The following is a 24430-nucleotide window of genomic DNA, read 5'->3' on the forward strand; positions in this document are numbered from 1 at the left end:
CACTGTAAGATGATATGAATGTGCAGGTGTACTATTAAGGGTAAAAATAATGAATAAAATAAATGTAAAGCAGAACTGAGACTCAACAAACAGGTTTACCTGGTCGGCGATCTCCTGCCGCTTCATCTCCAGCATCTTCTGCTGCTCGTTGGTGTGATCGATGATGTTCTTCCCACCGACCAGCAGCTTGCTCTCCATCGCCTGAAACCACAGCAACGATAACAAGAGTTTTGGATCAATAATCATGGAAAAGTAAAAATAAAAAATCAAAAGGCATGGAGCTTCTGTTGGTAGTAAACACTTTTTTTCATTATATTTGGATGAAAGTCGATACAAAATCAAAATATTTAGGAAAAAAATAATAAGATCTTATGAATTAAGTATAAAATCTATGATCTAACATCATAATTTGTCCGAAAAAGTCAAATTATTGTCAGAAAAAGTTGTAACAGTTTGATAAATTAGATCATTTACTCCGGTACACACACATTTAAAATAACAAGCACAAATGCAAATGTGTATATGATATGTACAAAGTGCAGAAATGTACAAACAACTCGACTTATGCAACAAGTTCTGACATTTAAGACTAAACTAAACTGGTCTTTATTTCACATATCAACAACAAAGGAGCATTTAAACACACAAAAACATGATGGATGTCACCAGGTGTCCACTTTACGTAACTGGAATTAACATTAAAACCAGGAAACGTGTGAATACGTCTGCAACAAAGACTAAAAACAAAACAAAACTTATTCTCTAACAGTCAAGTGTGTGTGTGTGTGTGTGTGTGTGTGTGTGTGTGTGTGTGTGTGTGTGTGTGTGTGTGTGTGTGTGTGTGTGTGTGTGTGTGTGTGTGTGTGTGTGTGTGTGTGTGTGTGTGTGTGTGTGTGTGTGTGTGTGCTGCAGCCAGTCAGTCAGTGCAGACTTTGTGCTGACGAGGCTCATGGAGCTGGAGGTCCGGCAGCTTAGCAGCGAGCGACATCATCATCACGACATCATGACACAACACACAGAGCAGAGCAGAGCCGGTCAGAACCAGCTGAGCTCTGCTGAAACGCTGCGAGACCCTCAGACATGAGTCATCCTGAAAACTGCTCCGGCCTCGTCAGAGCAGCAGACTCGACTTCAGCAACAACCACAAACTAAAAACTATATCAATCATTCCTCTAGAAAAAAAAGAAAAAAACAAATCCTAAAAACCCCTAAAGACTGTGAATCCTACAATTACCCAAACACTCAAACAACTCAGCTCCTCCTCCTACGAAATTCTTGACCAGACACAGACGATTATATTAGCGGTAAAGAATCCCTTAATCCCTTAAATCCCTTAATTCTACCCTTTTTTTAATTCAATTATTGAGCCTAAAAACATCAGAGTAAGCCTTTGAAAACACGTCTGCGTCCCTAAATCTACAGAAACAACAGTAAAGTCCAAATCCATCAAGAAAGAACCCAAACTGACTGGATAACAGTGTTTATTGTCTCATATAGGACCCCCATAAGCTGATGTCATGACTTTAGCTATTCTTCCTGGGGTCCCCAATGCAATTTTTTTTTTTTTTTTAAATAACATAGTACATACTCGCTGTTACAGATCACTGTAACACCTCATCATATGCACAAGCAGCAAACGGTCTATAGTCTAAACTACATTATTAGGTACAAAGAATACATCTACATCTACATACATTACATTACCACTACAGTTCAACCCACAAATAAATTCCTATAATAAATTATTATTGTTACATATTTCTTACTCATTGAATTTACAATTTATCTAAATAGTCTATTACTACTTTTTAAAAATGTGTTTCGAGTTAATATTTTTGATGTTATTATAGGTAATGCGTTCCATCCTATAATGGCTCTGTAGTATGTTTTTTAAAAGTTTGTTCTTGGTTTAGTTGTCAGTAAATGATCATATCTTGATTGTCTGGTTGCATATTTGTTGATATTTCTAGTGAACACTATCTGATTTGAGAAATATTGTGTTTTTTTTTTATTGTTAATCAAATTTCTCATGAAAGTTAGGAGACTTAATTTTAGTCTGTCTTCAACCAGAATGACAAATTCCAATGCATTTTTAAGATATTTGCATGCAGTGAACAATTGAGACGTGATGTAAATTTCATTTGGGATGTCATGATTATAGATTTTCTTGGTATGATTATTGTCAGAGAAATAATCATGGTATTACGATTATCACGATTATTATGCATCAATAAATTTCACAACACTATGAATGTTTAAATCAAATATTGTCAAAATATAATGACATTACTATAGGACCAGTTATTAATCCCCCGGGGGAAGTGTTTGAAATATTGAAGTCATTAATTGCCATCTATACCGATTGTTCAAGTTTATTTTAATCATTTTTTTAAATTACAAATGACACGCTAACATTTAAATTCCCACTAATTCAATGTTACGTTAAACGATAAATGGACCAGTATCTGTGCATCTTCCTTTACTTTGGCGCACATCTCACATCTGCAGATACGGTTCCGACATAATCTTTTTCGGAAAGTGACGGTATTTAGGAATCTTTAAGATCAATTAATTGTGCCGTTTATTACTGCGATTAAATGGTAAAACAAGTAATTGTGACATCCCTACATCCCTATTTGACACGCTAACTAGCTTTCAAATCTCCTCGGACTGCAGCCTGTTGTATCTGTGCTCCTGTGCTACTATGTGGACATAACATATGATTGACAGATGGTTCTTCCAATCACCTGCCGCCAAGTATTTACTGAAAAAGACCCGACCCCTCCCCCCAGTTTCCAGGCAGCGACACCTTCCCAGATGGTTCTCCTCCTCCTCCTCCTCCTTCTGGGTAACAAACCATCTGGTGCGTCAGGTGAAGCAGGAAGCTGCTGCTGCTGGTTCCATTCCTACAGTTTCCTTTTGTCTTTTTCTGTCGTTTGTCAGAGTGGAAACCAAACAGTGAGAGGATCATAGATGAAATACAAGCTGCTGCCAGGTTTTTTTCCACCTGTCACCCACCAGCTCCCACTTGTCTGTAAATACCAACAAACAAACAGCAGAGTACGACCACCCACGCTGTCCCACCTCCTCCTCCTCCTCCTCCTCCTCCTCCTCCTTTTCCTTCTCATAATGAAACACCTCTCTCTTCTCTGCAGCTCCTCTGGCTTGATCATGTCCTGCTGTCCCCGGTCAGAGCTTCACAGTGGTAAAACGCAACCTTTATTTTATAGAATAGCAGAAAGAAACAAGATTGACGGCCTCACGTCTGCCTCCATCACTCAGATTAGTTTCAGGAAACGTCTCTGTTTTTACGATCCTGTAAAATATGAAACATCATTTCTGTGTTTTGTGAGGTCACACTGACCTTGGCCTTTGACCTTTTACCAACAACATATAGGCCTATTATACAGTCTGTATGCTCTTTCCTTCACCTTACACACAGAGGTACAGTATGAAGCTGTGTGGAGGTGAGGTGCGTTCTCTATTTACTTTCTCATTTTGATTTCCACCTTTAAAGGGATAGTTCAACATTTTTGGCAAATTGGCCCATTGCCATAATCTCTATAGTTTTAGCAGTAGGTTTGTTACCTTTAATTGTCGGTGCAAGCTATTTTTAGAACGGTGGAGCAGAGCCGTGAGCTGCTCAGAGCTACGCTACAGAGGCTCATGGGATTTCTTGGTTTCCCTCATCAAACTCATCAAATACACAATCCAACAACTCCAAAACGCTCTGGTGGACAAGTTGTGACCTGCACATTCACCACGCTATGAGATAATAATTGTTGTTTTAGAGGTAAATGCAGAGACTGCTCGCCGAAAAACTGCCCCCGACGGAAATGTGCATCAGCAGTTTTGCATGAATTTACCTCTAAAACAACTCTGTCTGGTAACGTTCTGTTATTATCTCATAGCGTGGTGAATGTGCAGGTCACAACTTGTCCACCAGAGTGTTTTGGAGTTGTTGGATTGTGAGGGAAACAGCTAGCGGCTCTGCTCCGCCGTTCTAAAAATAGCTTGCACCGACAATTAAAGGTAACGATTTGCCAAAATGTTGAACTATCCCTTTAAAACAAAAGGATCTGATTACAGGAGTGTGATGATCCTCCTGATGGAGAACCGCTGCGATGTCACGCCTACAGCATCTCTGGTTACCGTGGAGACTAAAAGGCCTGAGGGCGGAGGAGGGGGAGTGATGGAATCTGTCTCCTCTATCTGAGGACGACTCATCTCTGTCCCGAGGGCACGAGAAAAAAATGCCGCAACACGAGAAGAAAGAAGAGACGAGAGGCAGGAAGAGAGGGAGAGGAGGAAGAGAGAGGGAGGAAATGTAAGGAAAAAGAGAAAGAGAGAGCGAAGAGGAAGGGAAAAAAGAGGCCTTATAAAGAGGGCAAACAGAGGCCACGGCCATTTTATACATGGACACATTCCAGTCTCAGGACTTTATACAAAAAGACTGTGTGTGTATGTGTATGTGTGTGTGTGTTTGCAGCCTATAGATGCGCATACCACCCTGTCCGCTTGATTATATGACACACACTCCCTCTCTCTCTCTCTCTTACACACACACACACACACACACACACACACAGGCTACTCAAACTCATGCAGAGAGTACAGTGGAGTCCTTCAGAGAGGATGGGTCTGCAGCAGGTCTTTACAGAAAGCCTCTTTGTTCTGAGCCGTCTTTGTGTCCTCTCTGTGTGTGTGTGTGTGTGTGTGTGTGTGTGTGTGTGTGTGTGTGTGTGTGTGTGTGTGTGTGTGTGTGTGTGTGTGTGTGTGTGTGTGTGTGTGTGCATGTAGTTTGCTGTGCTCTTTGTGTTTTGTCATATTCTTTCAGCTTCATTAAAGGCCCGATTCATGTCAGAGATTTTTTTTTCTCATGCATCCCCTCTCCCATGTCTCTGCTCCTCCCCTCCTCCCAAAGTTGCAGCAGTGGCAAGAACATGATTAAAAAAACACAATGTTGGACACCTCGACATGTTCTTCCTTAACAACTCTTCTTAAATCAACAAAACAACGTCCCAGCAGCTCTTTATCAAACTATTAGGGGTGCAGTAGGATGATATTTTTGGAGAGCAGTGGCTTCCCATAACGTGACGTCCTAAACCAGCTCCAACGATTCCTCCGAGCCTTCATCTGTCACTCTGAGCTTCCTACTTTTACCTCATTGATTATTCTGATCTGTGCTTTAATCTTAGCTGGAGGCCAACTTCAAGGGAGAGCAGCCACAGAAACAGACAATTTGTTTCAATGAATGATGAAGATCTAGACTCTCTAAAATGAGTTTACAACTCTTTCAGCATGCAAATGAGCAATTCTTGATTGTGTTATTGCTGTAACTTACGTGAAGATCTGACAGGTAGGCTAATAACTTTTTTTTTTGCTTTTATGGGCTTTGAATGGGCATTTTTACATTTATCTAGTTAAGAAGCTGCATATTTATGTTTTATTCTACTGTAATTCAACTTTACCAAAACCGCAGTTGCATCAATTCACACATCTGATTAAATCTGAACAATGTTTTTGTTTTTGTGGTGGTGGTGCACACACCCCCTGGTTATCCTAAATAAAATAAAATAAAATAGCTTAAAATAAAACAGCTTAAAGGGATCGAGTTCATAAGAGGAAACAAATGTAGGCTACTTCTCCTGCGTTAAATTTCAGTTTTGCTCGGCCTTAGAGAAACAAAGGACTCTTATGTTTCCTGCCCTGAAACAAGTTCAGGCGCGAGATTAGCATCAGGCTTTGATGATGGCTTCACGTCAGAGGGTTTGTCACTGGATCAGTTGTAAATAAAATTCGTGAAAATGTTCAAAGACGTGAATTAAACAGCTGTTAAGTTGTTTTTTGGATGCCCCCTTTCCTGAACTGACTTTGGTGAAAAACAGTTTTCAAGTAGCCTACTATTGTTAGCATGTATCCCTGGAGGATCATGTTATAGCCACTAGCTATGAGCTAACTGAGTGCTAACAGAGTGTTTTTTCCGTTAGCCTAGCCTACTTTTAATACTAAATTATCACCACAGCCTTAAATATAAGTAGCCTAATAATAGTTGGTACAAGTCTGTGTGTTAAACAGGATGGTAATTAGCTTAGCTTAGCATAAGAAAAACAGCTAGGGAAAAATGGTTAGCTATCTGTTTAAAACATTGCTTTAAGATCTCACATGCTATGTATGGAGATACATTTGTGTCTTTATTGTTCAATCAAAAAAAAGCTGATTTAAACAAAAAATATATTTTCAATCAAAACAAACTTCACTTCAATAAAAAAAAAACTTTTCAATCAAAAAAAAGTTGCAACCCAAAAAATTGCGTTTTGAACCCTTTTTTTTAAAATTTGAAGCGAGTTATTATTTGATTGAAAATATATTTGTTTATCTTTTTCTTTTGATTGAATAATAAAGACACAAATGTATCTCCATAGATTTGTTGTTTATTTATATCTAGGCTAGGCTACTCAAAAAAAAACAAAAAAAAAAACAATATCTATGTTATTTTTTTGTCTACATAGTTTTTTGTAGCTTCAGTTTTAACCTCAGACCTGGCAATAAATCACAAATACGCTACTCATAGGCTACTGCACAAAACCTCCATTGATTCAGTTGTAGCTAGTTAATGATTAGGAAGTAGGAAATAATCCAGCGTGGAAATTTGCTGCGATCACCGGGTCATGAGCCCAGGTCAGATTTGTTCTGGATAAATCAAGAGATAAAATCCAGACACATGGGCTATTTTTATTGTGTTTGGGTGCAGATGTTGGTTGTTATAACAACTATCATGGTCTGTTCAGGTCAAATTCTTTCATGTCTGAGCTGGTGAAGGTACAAGAAAGATGAGAGAGGAGGAGGGATGACTCAATGAAGAGGCCAAACGACTTTCAGTCACATGATAGACGACTCACTTGTCATTGGAGTCATTAGACACACACACACACACACGCGCACACACACACACAGTCAGGATATTTGATGCTCTCTAAAGGTCACAGCATTTTGTCATTACTAATCTTCCAGTAACTGCAGCTCATTAACCGACCGACCTGGACGTCTCACTGTTTTTACTGTAGTGAAGCAGCTTTAATCATCTGGAGTCTTGAAGTGTAATTTTAAAAGCCTGTTTCTTAATTCTGCTACAGAACAGTGGGATAATCTCTCATGTGAGGTCTAAAGTCGGTCGCATAAAGCATCTTCATGTGGCCTCAAGAAGACAATTTCTGACTAATTTATAGTTTTATTTTTATCTACTTTTATACTCTTATGTGACTGTTATGGTGCATTTCATTACAGCTCAGAAATCTGATTTTCCAAGTTCACAGTCAGCTTTGTTTTTAGAAACGCCACTAAATCAAAACGTCTGAGGACAGTAACACTGAGCTCATAATCCAAGATGGCCGCTCTGTGCATCGCCGGTTGTACTGTTGTAGAAATTGCACATAACTTTTTTTTTTTACATTAAATTAGGTGTACTGACAGTTTTGTGTAACTTTTTACCTGTAAACATGTTGTCATGTTGCATTCACATGCAAAGTCCATCACATTGGGTTTTTTAAGTAGCTCTGGTAACAATCCTAACAACAGCTTTTCTACATTTATATCAATGTATATCAATATCTATCAAACCCGCAACAGTTGAGTTTTTCATTTATATGTAAGAGCATGAGGAGGTTCATGATCATTTATCAGCTGTTAGATGTTTTATATAGTTTACTGAACTCTGTTAACCTTGTGTTCTGTCATAAACACATTATCCATTGTTATATCTATTGTCTTTTTCCCTTCTCTTGTCTCATAAGTGTCGTCATGTGGTGATTATTGGAATTCCCTTTGACCTTAACTAATGAGAAAAACTAAAATAATTCTTAAAAATCATAATATTTTCCTCTGAATTTTGAAGGAATGGATGTGTAAAGTAGGATTAAAGGAAAGAAAATGGTCACGTGAAGTAATAGTACAGTAAAAATAATGCTTTTTGTGCTAATAATCTATACCGTATGCGTCTAGTCTGGAGACACATATATTTAAGTATTTATATTTTCTGAGCTGTAGAGTCTGGGGGGTCGACGACTCACAGCAGAGGAAGAAAACACTAATATAATCCATTTATTATTACATTACACTTTTCCTGGAGTGTATGAACCCATGTGTGTGTGTGCGTTAGTGCCAGCCTGCATACTTGTGTGTGTGTGTGTGTGTGTGTGTGTGTGTGTGTGTGTGGATGTATAATGTGCCCATAAGCGTTAGAGCTTAAATTCTTTTGGCTGTGACTGATTCATTTCCTGACGGGAAAGTGAGGAGAATGGGAAGCGCCGCACATCGAGCCGGCTCGTCCGCATCAGCTCAGCCAATGGCAGCGAGGACCGGGGGCCCGCTGGGAGCGAACAGGGGCTATAAATACAACGTGACGACAACAGGTCTCATGTGCGCAGCTAGGAAGAGATACAGAGAGCATGCTGGGAAACAGACAGAAACATAGAAGAACAGAAGGAGAAGATGGATAATAAGACATTTAGATGGAGATATAAAGGTTGGGTCATGTCTGAGAATCTGTTTCCCATCAGCCCGGGTCGATGCCGCGGAGCCACTGATGGAGCTACATACGACTTAAAACCTTTAACCTCATTACTGTTCACTCAGTGTCAGTCAAACTACGAGATCTAACGAACACACGAGGGAGATGCAGTGAGTGATCATCAGTGCAACCAGCAGATCAAACCCACAGATCAACCAGGAAAACATCCTTTTATCCTGCAAATTAAAGAGAATATGCACCAGACTCTTCAAATCGGCAATAAAACGCAAACATATGAATGAAAGAGCGTGGTTTTCAATTTCAAGCTGCATTAATAAAATGTTTTATTATCAGCTTTTCATTTATGAGATTTATTTTGTTAGAAGAACAAACCTCACACAGTCAACTGAGCTGTGAAATAACAATCTTGTTAGGAGGAAATTGGGCGATTTAATGTGCTTTATATAGCCTACTGCAATAAAAAGCATAAAGAAGTACAATTCAATATTTACAATACTAACATTAAAAATAATGATAATATGTGTTGATTTTAGTTTGAATCTTGACAAAAGAGACATGGAAGTATTGATACTCTTATTATAAAGCCACAGCCAGCAGCAGGTGAGCTTAGCTTAGTTTAGAGACTGTAAATAGGTTGTAACCACAACACATTTTACACTTATCTATTTTGCACAAATTAGTCAAATAACATGAATCTAAAGAGTTTTGAGGCTACAGTAGCTGTTTCCCTCTGTTCCCAGTCTTTCTGCTGAGCTAAGCTGAACTACCTTCATTATCATTAACACAGAGCAATGAGAGAAATATTGAAAAGAGCATTTTTCCTAAATATCAAACTCCTCCTTTGAGATGAAAACAGGAATGTTTTGGAGGTTTGTTTAAAACTAATTTCGTGTTCTGAGGTCTTTACGCAGCTTGTATGAAAATGGTCGAATTAATTATTCATGTGTTTTGATAATTGCTTTGCATATTTTATGAGGCTACAGTGGTTACATTTGCCAAATATCACATCTCTCTCTCTTTCTAAATATCCCTCTTCACCCACGTGTCTTTGAAGATAAACACATATTTGATATATTTTGTGTTTATGTGCAGGAATTTCTCTCCTTGTCTCTCTTTGTTTGTTTGTCTCCCTGTAAGAGAGAAAGAAGAGTGTATGTGTGTGTGTGTGTTATCAGAAACAGCTCCGCCTACTCCACTGATCCCATGACTTGAAATACACACACACACACACACACACACACACACACACAAACACACACGCATGTAAAACACACATGACACACACAGAGTTGTTTCATCAATATTTCAGTGATGCAACCCTCCATGCTGAAAGATGGCAGAGCAGCAAAGAGCTTCTCTCTGTTCATCCGCGTCACACACACACACACACACACACACACACACACACACACACACACCCCCACACACACACACACACACACACACACACACACACACACACACACAAATACACACACACACACAAACTACACAACAGCAGGTTTACATATTAAGGAAAGTCAACCTGCTATACGACAGCAGCTGCTATTGTTCTTCTCCACTGAGACTTTGTGACACATGGGATGTCGATGTGGTGCAGATACAGTTCACACAGCTGACTTTACAACACGTCGTCAACACACACACACACACACACACCAACATACACACACACACACACACACACCTGTCCACCATGGAAAACAACTGCAGCGCCTGTCCAGAGGCATCCTGCAGAAGACTAATGAACTCTTGTGGTTGTTTTGTTTAAAGTGAGACCAGCAAAGTAAGAAATTATGTGATTTTAAAGTGCGTATGACAATAAACGGTAACACTTTTATAATAAGTACACACTATTAAGCATTAGTTAAGCATTAATAAATACTGAATTCTTCATTTATAACACATGATTAGCATGTAGTTTATAAATACAGTTAGTGCTTATCAATGAGTAAAACATTTTTAACTGTGTTTATAAACTACATACTAATGAGTTTTCATGTGTTATAAATGAATAATTCTGTATTTATTAATGCTTAACTAATGCTTAATAGTGTGTAGGCCTACTTATTATAAAGTGTTACCCAATATCTCTGTAATCCTATAGTGGAGTTATTAGGTAGTATATTTCATGTGCACATGTGTCAGCGCACTTGAGTTTTCTATTTATAGTTTTATATTCTTCTAGCTTTCTACCTTCATAACTGTAGTTTGAAGTGTGTTTTGTCTTTTAATTGTATAGACCACTTCACATTTCTATTCTATTCTATTCTATTCCACACAATCACCTCTCTGTTACTGTCCAGAGTTTTTTTCCCCCCTCCTCTAATTAGACAGGAAGGCAGCTATATAAACAGGAAACAGACATTCTGTCCATACAGCCATGCATCTGTGTGTGTGTGTGTGTGTGTGTGTGTGTGTGTGTGTGTGTGTGTGTGTGTGTGTGTTGCTGGCAATTTTTCCCTATGAGGCAGTGTGGGCATTGTTGTTGACGGCCCCCGCTTGCCCTGATTGGCTGAGCTTCAACTGGCAGCCGGACGCAGAAACGGCCTTAATGCACCGGTCGATGTCCACTTCCTTTCAATAACAAAAGACAGCGATGACTAGATGATGCATTAATTGGTCTAGAAGCTGCCAGCACACACACACAAACACACACACACACACAAACACACACACACAGATGCATGCAACCATTTTTTTTTTTTTTCTATCTGGAGGATCGGACCAATCGCTCCTCTGCCCCGGGCCAGCTCGGCCTCCTCCTCCGACGATGCGACGTCTATTTCAGGCTCCTTTAGAGGAGAAATGAGAAGATCAAAAGCATCGCAAGAGAAACGGCCCAGTGTTTCCCACACAGACGATAGATAGATATCTGGGCAGTCTGCCACCGAGCAGCTCTTTTACTCTCTCTTTATTGGATTCACACTCCGGAGAGAGAGAGTGAGAGTCAGTCTGCCCCTCACATCATTGCCCTGCTCCCACCGATTAAACCTCTTCTCTTTGATCCAAATTTGCAGCAGCAACACCTCTAAACACCAACCTTTAATTGAAGAAGATGCAGCAAACTGACCCAGTTAACAACCTCAGAAAGAAATGACTGAATGAAGTAAGGAGGGAGGAGGAGGAGAGGGAGGAGAGGGAGGAGGAGGAGGAAGGAAACGCTGCTCCAGCTGTTCTGGAGCTTTCAGCCGATGTTCTCTGATTACAAGGTCAAAACATTATCTCCGGAGCTCGTAAGACGAGATGGACGAGGATCATTAAAGTGCTCACAAAGTGGAAAAATTTGAAGATAACGTGATGTTCCAGCTACAGCATTGACAATGATGCATTATTAAAGGAAGCTCAGATAGCTTACAGGGATAGTTCAACATTTTTGGCAAATTCGCCCATTGCCATAATCCCTATAGTCATAGCAGTAGGTTCATTACCTTTAATTGTTAGTGCAAGCTATTTTTAGAACGGCGGAGCAGAGCCGTGAGCTGCTCAGAGCTACGCTACGGAGGCTAATGGGATTTCTTGGTTTCCCTCATCAAACTCATCAAATACACAATCCAACAACTCCAAAATGCTCTGGTGGACAAGTTGTGACCTGCACATTCACCACGCTATGAGATAATAACGTACAGTATAAATATGCATCATTACGACACATGAAGCAAATACTCTGAACGGGAGCGTGCCTATGTTCCCACAGCCCTATGTTCCCTCAGCCCTATGTTCCCTCTGGACTCTCTCTACCTATCTGGACTCTGTCTATCTGGCCTGTCTAGCCTCTACCGGGTCTTTTTACTAAACTTAACCAACTCTTTTCTTCATCGCCTAAACACAACCAATGGTGGGACCAAAGGGCTGTGGGAACATAGGGCCTAATTTTCAGTGACAACAAAAGTTAGAAATGTGGGAACATAGGGCTGAGGGAACATAGGGCTGTGGGAACATAGGAATGACCCCCTCTGAACTACTTGGGCTTTTGAAGTCACTCCGCCCAGCAGCCGTGTCTGGGATGTAGTTCCGGCTGCATTTGCCTCTAAAACGAACTCTGTCTTGTAATTATACATGATTATTTTAATAGCGTGGTGAATGTGCAGGTCACAACTTGCCCACCAGAGCGTTTTGGAGTTGTTGGATTGTGTATTTGATGAGTTTGATGAGTTTGACAGGCGACCTTTACCATTCACCTCCATTGTGTTCCCTGAGCAGCTCATGTCTCTGCCCCGCTGATCTCAAAACAACATGCACAGATAATTAAAAGTAATGAACCTACTGCTATGACTATAGGGATTATGGTGATAGTAGAATTTGCCAAAAATGTTGAACTATCCCTTTAATGTACTTTTTAAGTCTATAAGGACCTAAAATAAACAAGCAGAGAGGAAAAAAGACATTTCTACCGTGAGAGCAGAGGAGGCAGTTCAGTTTTGACCCAGAAAAGTGGATCTAAGAATAGTCCGCAGGGTCGGGGACACAGCAGCCTCCTCGTGAGACGCTGCACTGATACCTGCTTCAAAACAGCACTGGTACTATTTATACGATTATAAAGTTATATATAAAGTTATAAAAAGATTAAAAAAAACAGTGGTGAAATAACTGTGGAGTGGAGTCCTGGATGGAGCCTCTCCTCATTTTTGTGCCTGGCACCGAAACGTCACATCTGTGCAGCAGAGAGAAGCACAACATGCAGCTGCTGTCGGCAGAATCACACAGTCACCATCTCTCACAGTTTAACAACAACGTGTCGTACAAAACAGAGGACGTCGGTGAAGTCGATGAGACTCGACAGGACGACGAGACACGCTGATGATACAGGAAGAGCTGAGCAGAACGCTTTCAATCTGAAATGCTGACGACATGAAAAAATAAAGAAGTAAGATAAAAAATCAGTTTCCACGGCACCACTGTTTTTTTATATAAAGGATTAGTTCAGTGGAGCATCTCAGAAGCTGAACACAACTGACTGAGTTTTTTTTTTTTTTTTTTAAAGCGTCTCAAATATTCCTGCAGCTGCGCTCGACGACAACTGTTTCCTCAGCTGGAAAAACAGCCTCCATTCAAAGAGCTGAGGCAGAAGAACGACGACCGAACAGCTACAACAAGAAGAAGAAGCTGGGACAACTAGAATAACAATGGAAGTAAAGACATAAAGGTTCATTTTTACAGGTTTTACAACACTGACTTTAACCCTCCAGGGCCTGTGATCTTGCCGGCGTGATCAGATCACACCGTAACAAAAAAAATAGGTCACCTGGGAGCGCTGCTGTCAACTTCACTGGAAAGTGCAGATTTGAAACTCTCTCACAGTTTTTGTTTGACGTTGATAGAGCGTGTAAAACCGGAGATATGATAGTGTTAATCTGACATTACAAAAATATTTATAGCGTAAAAGTGGGATGAGATGGGCAGGCATCTTTTTTTTTTTAAAAAGCAGTTGAATGAGCTGATACTAGGCTACTTTACGTGACGTTTGTGTATTTTTGGGCCCAGTATGTTAATACAGTAGGTGATGATATAGATCAGTGTTTTTCAACCTTGGAGCCTGGAATTCAAATGGAGTCGCCTGAAATGTCTAGTAATTAATAAATGATCAATTTTTTTTAAACTAATTATTATTCTTTTTAAAGTTATGATTAAAAACACCACACACAATCTCTTACTGTCACTTTCTCAAATATAAATCGGGGTCGCCAGAAATTTGTGAGGTCAAAATGGGGTCATGAGCCAAAAAAGAGTTGGGAACCACTGATAGGCTATAGATGCAGTTGTGCTACAAAAAAAAGAAAAAAGAAAGAAAGATACCAAATGGTGAATATTTTTCTACGTGCCGTGGTATATAAAGGTCAAAAACAACCAAAACAGGCTCAGACCTCAAAGGGTTAAATTAATCTCCTAGTGCCCAGGTGAAGTAAATCAGGTAAATAAGGTAAAGGAGGGTGAAAACAGGAGCCAATCAGAGATAAGGAAAAGGAAGGAAGTGATCTAGGTGAAGGGAGGAAGAAGAAAAAAAACACTTAAATCAAACGCCACTCGGCCCAAGACGCGACAGTCCCATAGGGTCAAAGCCAACACGATGCTGTCGGCATGACAACAACAACTCCTCTATACTATTATATGTGCACATTAAAGCTGTGACACCTGCAGCAGATAAATTAACAGCTGCACCATCATCACAGTTCAACTCATAGACGGTTCGTTAACAGCTCGCTGACCAGGCCGCTCTACGACCTACATACATTTGTCCTGCATGTGTGTGTGTGTGTGTGCGTGTGTGTGTAGGAGAGAGCGGAGAGAGGAAATAGAAGAAAAAGAAAAAGAAGAGGAGACTCAATTGCTCTGCACTGATATCATCTATAATTGGTGTTTCTCTCCTCATCCCTCTCCTTCCTCTGTCTGTGCGCCTAGCAACCTCTCCCTCATTGGTCGGGAGGGGGCAGAGAGAAAAATGGAACCTTCAGGCAGCGCTCCGTGATTGGTCGGTTAATATCAGTGTCGGCCAATCAGAGGAGAGCTACAGGCCTGGGGTCTCCTAAGCATGTATGAAACTGTGAAACCACAACAGTGACTTAAGAGAAAATGTATTTTTAAACCAACAAGCTAGTTTGTTAATTATTTTTTCCCACATTTAAATAAAACTTTACTCATTATTTATATGTTTTCTAATGTTTTATATATTTATACGCTTATTTTGAATTACTTATTTGCTGTAAATCCAAATTATTCGAAGTATCAACGCTCAAAAAGCTTCAATAAATAGGAATATATTGCATTTTGGGCGACAGTGGAGAGGAATAAGGCGTTTTCATGGGGTTTGTTTACCATTAGACCAAACAAATGTCGCTTTGAGGTCACTAAGGTTTCCTTTTTGAACCACCAGCGACACATTGATGCATCAAAGGCAGGAAATTCTTCTTCTCCTTAATCATCTCCTTAATCATCCTCATCATCATCATTGTCGTGGTCCCGCTGGAGGGGAAGGAGGAGGATGAGAAGCGTTGGTACTGATTCTCTGCTCTGACATCGCTCAGCAGCATCAAACGGCCTCAGACCCTCGGAGCTCAGCTGTGACGCCGTCTGATCACAGGAGGTTTCATGAGGTCTGGCACCAAAAAATGTGCGTGACAAATGTGACGGAGGAAGAAATATGAGATGGAGATATTAGACGTTATAGCCTCAGTGTCATGGGACTTCCCCCGACCGACCGAACAGTTTCACTGACTAAAGAGAAGAGCAACGACCTGTGAAGCTAGAAAAAAAACAAAAAAATCAAAGTGTGCTTACGCTGCTGCTAAAACGAGGAGGTCGGCACAAACACTGGACAATCTGATGTGTGCTGCTGATGAGTGCGTTTACTAAAAATAACATAAATATGCCTCTCTGGGGTTTTTTAGGTTCTGTTGTCCAACCCTCCATTTTAAAGCACAAAGGTAGATGAGAAATAATAAACTCTGGTGGCCATTTATAACCTGCTTTTCTCTTGTTGTGATGATGTGCTTATTATAAGACAAGGCAGATGCACCCAAATATAGTATTTAAAATCACTTACCACCAGTGTTGGTTGTAAACATTACTCTGTATAATAAAGTAAATCCAGGTTAAAACCATGTGCTTATGGCTGAGCTCTTTTAAAGAACTTTAAATCTTAATCTTGGATTTGCAAGCATGTCAAACTAAACTAATTGCTGTTTCAAATTAAGTAACACACTTATCAGTATTCAAATTGACTTGTTACTTGTTATTTTATGTGTATAGTCACAACTTCTGAGGATTGTAGGCTACAGTTTATGATGATTGATCACCTGTCTTGCCTGTCAAGGCTCCAATAAATCAGATGTTTCAAAACATATACAGTATATTGTGTTTTATGCCACTTATATGAAGCAATTATTTAGAAAGTAATGAAATGTCTTCTTGAGGGTAATTTGCAGAATACTGGTTGTTTCTCCAGCGTCCACCACAATGATTTGTTTTGATTTCACTGTGTTACTGCAAGGCATAACAGTGTGGATGATAAATAATCTGTATTATTGGCATTTGGCAGTAATAGAGGCCCCCAAAAAACATTAGATTTTGCTTCGGGCCTGATAGAGGCTTGGGTCGACGCTGTGTTACTTACTGACCATTTTGTCAGTATAAACATTTCTATTTATATCCTGATATTGATCTGAAACATTTTACCGTTTGCAGAAGAGGCAAACAAATCATTGTGTCCACTGAAAACAGCTTCAGTAGAGGACAATGTAATTCAGCCAGGCTGGTATGGCTCCCTCTGCCCACACATATCTCTGCTTCAGATTCACACCTCTCAGCAGGCAACACCATATGCCTATATAGTCGTCACTGCAGCTGCCCCTGGTTTGATTCCATCAGTGGCCCTTTGCTGCATGTCATCCTCCCTCTATCTGCAGCTATCCCATCAATTAAAGGCAACAACAAAACTTAACAATGTTTAAAAGCTCAAGAAATGAACAAAACATGACAAAATGGAGATGTGTTTTGTTTCAATGGATTAAAAAAGACAATCCCCCATCAGTTACACAGTGGTACAGGGAAATATTCAAGGTTTTTCCCATATGGAACACCTCAGTGCCTCATTAAAGGGCAATGATGACTTGTTTTATAGTGTCTGTCTGGCAGCCTTTCCTGAATTATCTTCCTGGTGACCTTGTTGACCTGCTACAGAAAGGGGCGACCATATTTTCTTGCCTTCATCAATAAGTCATAGAACACTTTCATTTCCACTCTCTTCTCCTTCTCCCAGTATATAGTCCCCATGTCAATTTTTGTATGTTATAGCTATGATGTGCAATTCATGTATGTGAATTTGTGTGTTTTTGTTTTGCAGTTTGGCTGTGTCCGTGCTGTATGGTTCGTTGTTTGTTTTTGTGAAATCAATAAAAAATATATATTTTTAAAAACATGACAAAATAAAACCAGAAGAGGAGGATACGAGCTGGGATTTTTCCTCTCTAAGTAGCTACAAACCCTATATTTGGCCTCCTATTGTTCCTACAGAGGTGACAGTAGTGAGAGTGTATTTCCCCTCCTCACATTAGTGCCTGTGGCTGCCTGCTGCAGCTCAGTAAGCTGATCCAGCAGCAGCAGCAGCAGCAGCAGCAGCAGCAGCAGCAGCAGCAGCAGCAGCAGCAGCAGCCTCTCGTTGTGTCGGACGGGGCCGGGCCGGCAGCAGCGTTAGAGGCCGCAGCGCAGTCATTCTGCACGGGTGACTTATCGACTGGATATGCCCATGAATCAGAGCAAGTCAGTGAAGCAGGTCTGACTCAGTCTTTGATTGCTGACTGGTTGTGTGATGGTGAGTGTGTGGAGGGCCAGAAAAGAGAGCGAGGGGGGTAGGATGAGGAAGAGGAGGAGGAGTAGGAGGAGGGGGGCTGTGACATTTTAAGATACAATGACCACAGTTCCTGTCTGGACATATGAGACAGGCTGTGGATCAAGGACGACAGGAACAAAAACACACACACACAGTGACTCACTGGGTCCACTGGTGCTGCATGGACTCAGCTGTTCGATAAGTTCAAACATAACCCAGTTAGAAGTTGCAGCAGCACATGAAACTAGATCACAGAGTTTGACTTCCAGAGAATAAACCTGATGAATCATTGTGGACATCAGGTCACGTTGGGCTTCGTATAACAACTATGCACAACGCCCAAGTGTGGAGTTTAAAGAAAACGGTGGGGTCTGACCTCTTATTCTGTCAAATTAGAAAGTGTAAAGCCGCCAGAAATGCAAAATACGAGTTAAATGACACAGGTGACTGATGGATCACTTAAAATACCATTATATGACTGTTCAAAGTCGTAAATAATATAGTTTCAGAGCAAAAAGTCGCATAAAAAACAACGGAAAAAGTAATTTTGTTGATGTGCCTTATTAATTTACTGTTTCATAAATGTCTTTCCAAATGAGATCATGTGTGAACTCCTGACATTTGCACTTTCTACCGGTTTCCTCATCTTGTCTCTAGATGACAAAAAAGATTAAGTCATAATATTATTAATACAACATCCCTATGTTTAGTTTTCTAATGTAACTTAATAAAGGTTTATCAGATTATCACACATGATAATCTCATGGACCGCACGTCCTTAATCTGACTCCTTCAACAGAGCGTGTGCACGTGTGTGTGTGTGTGTGTGTGTGTGTAGCAAGAGAGTGAGTGAGAGGAATTTAGTTTTATCAATAACATGGATCTGTCTTTATGGATATGTCATGTTAGTAACAGCAGTATCCGCTTTAACCAATCAGTGATTTTGATATGTGTCATTATCAAATATAAAAAAAAACAGTCCATTGAAGGTCCATGTGTTTAATTGGACCTTGAGGTGAGATTGTTTTTCCATCTGCTGTTTCAAATGAACATCAACAAAGACCAAGACGTCCTTGACGACTGCAGGTTTACTTCATCTCCTGAAGAAGGTCGAGAATCAGCAGCTGCTAATGAACCTTGTTTCAGGTCTCGGCTGCTGTTGCCATGGATAAGAAGTAGGTCAGAGGAACGGTAGCAAAGTCAAAACAATAATATGTTGTGTTTGTGAACAAAAACTCTGCTTAATTCATCCAAACCTGAGCCACAAATCCCCCAAAAAACTAAAACAATAGAGTAGAGCTGGAAGAATTTGTCAATAAATCAATGAAGTCAAGTCAAGTTTTTCAATTGTTTGTCTTCTTTGATACTGAATTTCTTGGGTTTTTGTTATTTCTGGGAGTCTTAACCACACAGAACAGCGCTGTTATGGGTTGTTGTCCATATTTACTAACATTTTATAGATCACTTACAGGTATTTTTTATCAATAAATGCAGAAAATGAATGGAAAATGAACTATCGCAGCAGTAGATTATGCACAATCTTGAACGTTTGACCTCCTAACCACGAAGCAGATGTTTTTTGTATTGATGCTTTAACTGGGCGAGTGAGTTTGATGTTGAGTTCTGAGTCACCCAACATTGTCGATGGATAAATGAATGGGAGTTTCCTCCTCCCACTCTTTAAATCTATTACCCAGCTAATTGTGTTTTCTTCATTGTTGGGTCTGTTTGATGTTGTACTCTCTGTGTAACTGTACGCATTGTTGTGTTTTTTTTTGTCTACAGTGGATTCAAGAGGAACAAAAGGTAGAAAGAAAGCAGAGTATATACAGGAATCTTGAAATAATACCGTTTTTAAGACTTTTTCAAGACCTTCTCAATATTTTTCAATACCTCACCACTGCCACTTCAAGCTGTAACCATTTACATCAGTGACACTTTTAACGTAACAGTTTTAGTTTGTGATAAAGACTATAGACCACTATGATGCTACAGAATTCAAAATAGGCTGGGAAAATAAATCAAAAGCAAAGTTCATCAAAAAAAAACAAAAAAACATTGCTCCACTCTCAAAAAACAAAAAAAACAAATTCTTTTCTTTTTTTATGTACCGGTTCATCTTTGTTTTTGTTTTTAAATGAATAAATTGACACACTTTTACAATGTTTTGTAGGACTCAAACTCTTGGACGGCTAATTCTGGAAAAAATACCTTCAAAATAAAAGATGTGAAAAGACTTTTTAAAGGGACAACGAGGAGTTTCTCCATCGGCAGAACGAAAAATTCCCTGACAATAAAAAAGTATCATATTAATGTGGATGAATCTACGTTACCACTTGTTAATGGGCCCATTTTTGATAAATATATCATTTTGTCTCTATCGTTATTTTGTTATTATTAGTGGTGGCGAAAATGCTGGGCGAGCCGACCAGCGTTTCCTTACTTTCGGTTTCGTGGCGAGTCATGAGAATAACGCAGCCGAATCGCCGTTTATGGTCGGAACTACGACGGTATGTGATCGTCTTCGAACCTCCGACTTTAATTCTTGATGAATGAAAACGGTGCGCGGGGAGGCTCATAAATGTAGTGTGAAAACGCTTTGCTTTTCCAAAACTCCTCGTTGTCCCTTTAATACTTTTTAAGGGTCTTAATTTTCCCCAAATTGATTTATCACCTTTTAATACTTTTCAAGACCCCCGCGGATAGATACCCTGAGAAAAGAGTGAAGCTCTCACCTTGTATTTGGCGGTCAGCTGCTCGGTGGCTTCCTGCTCCTTCCTCAGATCTCCCATCATCCTCTCCTTCTCTCCCAGCAGCCTCTGCTTCTCCTCGGCCAGCAGGAACCGGTCTCCTCTGATGGCCTCCTTCTCCCTCTCCAGCCGCTGCTCCTCCAGCTTCACGTACTCCTGCGCCTCCTTCGCCACCTCCGCCTCCACCTCCTCGCCCTCGCCCTCGGTCTCCTCCTCATCCCCGTCGTCCTTCTTCTGCTGCTTGCTCCTCCACTTCCGGTGGTTGAGCTGCGCCCGAAGTCGAGCGATCTCCCGCTGGAACTCCCGCAGCAACGCGTCCTTCGGGTCCTCGTTGACCTTCGGCTGGTTCTGGATGTTCTTGGCTCGGCTGGCGTAGCGCAGCGTGGTGAGGGTCTCGTCGTAGTGCTGCGGCGCCGGGCCCAGCGTGGCGACCATGATCGTCTTCGCGTTCCCGCCCAGCGAGTCCTGCAGCAGCCGCGTCAGCTTGGAGTCCCGGTACGGCACGTGGCCGCTGCGGCCGTCCGCCAGCGCCGAGATCACGTTCCCCAGCGCCGACAGCGAGAGGTTGATCTTGGCGGCTTCTTTCAGGCGCTCCCCCTGGACGCCGGTCTTGGCTTGGCGCTCGCTGCCGGCCAGATCGACCAGGTTGAGGCGTCCGACCCGGATGTGCTTCCTCCCGTCGGGGCCCGGCTGGCTGCACTCCACCGTGATCAGGAACAAGGCGTGGGACCTCGACGAGTGCTCGTTCATGTCCGTCGCCCCGACCGCCCGCGCCTGGTTGCCCACGTTCATCACCTCCTCGATCTCCTTGATGCTCTTGCAAACGCACGACGTCAAATCCCGCACGTAGACCCCCGTGTCGGGACTCTCTCGGAGCTCCAGGGCTCTGGCGTTGCCGTGATTCGGATCGAGAAGATCGCGAACTTCCTCCCGGTAGATCTCCAGGTAGGACGCCCGCACCAGGTACTGCCTATCGGACTGCGATCGGGATATGTGCGTGAAGATGTGGTCGAAGGCGTTGGGGATCACGCCTCGCTTCTCCGGGTCCATCCAGGCGCCCTGCATGGTGTACGTCTTTCCCGTTCCGGTTTGCCCGTACGCGAATATGGTGCCGTTGAACCCCGCGAGCACCGAGTCTATCAGGGGCCGCACGCTCTCGTCGTACAGGTCTCGCTGTTTGGAGTTTGCGTCGTAAACCCCGTCGAACGTGAAGGTCTTCTGCGGCTCGCTGATCGGCGCTCGGGGGTTTCTGAGGATCACCTGTCCGAGCCTCAGGTCCATCTGCACGATGCATCCAGCAGGCCCATTGGACTCCTCTTTCCGGTTCAAGGGCCGGCATCGAACCACCACCTTCACCGATTCACTGCTCTTGTTTTTTGACATGACTGATTGTTTTTAACACAATTAATCAATATGAACTTTTACTAAAAAAAAAACTAATTCTGCCTTTAATTAAGCCTTATAATGATCAGCCTGGGTACCTTCCTGTCTTGCCTGTGGCTGCTGCTTGTGTAACCATTGATTTCTAAATCATTAATGCCAAATTCTGTAGCTATCTCTTCTTGATCAGATCATGGAGGGAAATGGCTACATACAGTGCCTATAATAATAATAATAACACCACACACTCGTGTATGCCACTGTTTTTAATGGCTAATTTCCTTCGCTTAAGCCTATTATTATTATTATTGTCTGATATTAGCCTGTGAACGAACAGACAGACAGACAGACGGTCAGCAGCAGCAGCTCTTACTGGTCGGATCGACGCTCCATTGCAGTGCCGCTACACGTCCACATCCATTCGGTGAAGAAGGAAAAAAAATTCCCACAAAGCCACCAATGGAAACAATCAGTGCAGATACTGTCTTCTTACTCATGTCGTCCTGGGTTTTTTTTTTTTAGATCCTGCTGTCGAGAACCGGCGTCTGTCCGCATCGTCTCCCTCTCCCCCGCCTCCTCCTCGGTGCTCCGCTCAGTCACAGATGCTCCGGACTGGATTTGCAGCGAGCGGCTCTCGGTCTGTGCGGAGAGAGACGGAGCGGAGCGGCGGTGCTCTGCTCTGCTCTGCTCTCCTCCCGTACGCAACACACACACTCACTCAAACACTCTCAAACACTCTCACACACACATAGGGAGAGACACACACATGCATGCACACACAGTCCATTCAACCACCACACCCCACATCACTGCGGAGTGGAACAGAGGACCATGGGAAATGTAGTTTTTCTACTGCCAACTCCATAAATGGATAAAATTATACACATTGCTGGTGGTGCTCCCACTGTTCATTTATTCAACATAGGCCTATAATTTATTTAGATAGCTACTTATTTACTGATAGCAACAAACGTGTGCAACTGCAATTTGGAAACTTAAGCTATTTCTTTGCATTGGCTATTATTTTCTCTGACAAAGGACATGCTTCCTACTGTATATATATATATAGACTATATTTTATGGATATATTAATCTTATATATTTGTAGGTATATTCATATTTACTTTCTTTATCATTAAAACCAGGGGTGTAGTCTAAGTGATACACTGAAAATGCATTAATATTTCAGTAAGCCTATGCACTACAACAAAACTAACCAATAGTCTATGTAATAAAGGTATGAACAGAGTACCCACCCAAAAAGCAGTATACCCACTACAACAAATTAGACCACACCACTGATTAACCACTTTATATATCTTACTCCAACTGAAATCAACCTTATTCCCCCTTGGGTATCAATGAAGTATTTGATTCTGATTCTGAGTTTTCATCTTTTCCATTTACGGTAAGCAGTTTTAATTTTGGAAAAACTCTTATAGCAAAGTGTTTTAGCTGGTTTTTATGGTTGAATCATTTAATGTAAATCAAATACACAAGACGTTTTGTGAATTATTCTATAAAATGTGTTATTTTTGGAAAGTTTAAGGGTCTAGATAAGGGAAAATCAAGTTTTTCTAATCTGATGATAAAGAGAGGGGAGAAACTGTCAATACATTTCAATCAATTAGATGTTACCTAATGCTTTTTCTCTGATAAAAAGTAGTTAATCTGGGGTTTCATCCCCTGAGGTTTGTCTAGCAGGTATATTTCTTTCTTTCATTGGTTTTTCATTCACAATTATTGACCTGTAGTAATTGAGTATTTCCAGTTATAGCTGCTGGGGAGAGATATAATCAAGCTTCTTATTAAAGTGGGCTCCCAAAGTGGTACAAATTGAGGACAGAAATTAATTATTACAATACTTATTTAACAGTTTCATTTGTTTAAAATGTGACACAACAGCGCCACCCAGTGAAACATCTGTGGAGGGGAAACACTTCGACCTGCAGCTGGTCAATGTCACCACAGGGGGTCAGGAGACTCCTTTTACTCCAGTTATTACGTGTACTAATGTAGGAGGTGACATTGTAGGTGATTCCCCGGCCCATAAAACTACCAAAATGTCCTGATCTCATCATCATCATCCTGTTTTGAATATGTGACACCCCCAGTGTTAGAGTTTAGTAAGCCACTATGTAGGCCACAGAGGGGGGAAAGGCTGAGCCACATGGGGAATTCAACACATGACATAATTCCTGTATAAAAACAAACAGCTTCATCATAATCCTTAATGTGTCACTTCACCGTGACGTGTTTTGTCTGACTGCAGCATTAACAGCGACTGACTGTGACCTTCACTGTGGGGGCTCTGCTCATCATACATTGTTTGTGGAAGTTTCATGAAGCAGAACCAGAAAATTACGCACACACATAAGAAACCCCCCCCCCACGGCCATGGCTCAAATGTTTGTTTGGCTTCAGGGAAATGCACATCACCGGGCT

At 41.3% G+C, this 24430-nt stretch overlaps 1 protein-coding gene across 1 annotated transcript in view; it reads right to left on the reverse strand.

Moving 5' to 3' along the window:
- Positions 1-21988, reverse strand: part of kif3ca (kinesin family member 3Ca) — a gene marked incomplete at both ends in the record, with an annotated part of 31521 nt that extends 9533 nt beyond the window's left edge. Inside the window, 2 exons of the mRNA XM_084000621.1 lie at positions 100-201; positions 20591-21988. Of these exons, the coding sequence (XP_083856747.1) occupies positions 100-201; positions 20591-21988 (1500 nt within the window). The remainder of the gene's footprint in view (positions 1-99; positions 202-20590) is intronic.
- Positions 21989-24430: the final 2442 nt, after the last annotated feature.

Source organism: Trachurus trachurus, assembly GCF_905171665.1.
Source record: "Trachurus trachurus genome assembly, chromosome: 24".
Lineage (NCBI taxonomy): Eukaryota > Metazoa > Chordata > Actinopteri > Carangiformes > Carangidae > Trachurus > Trachurus trachurus.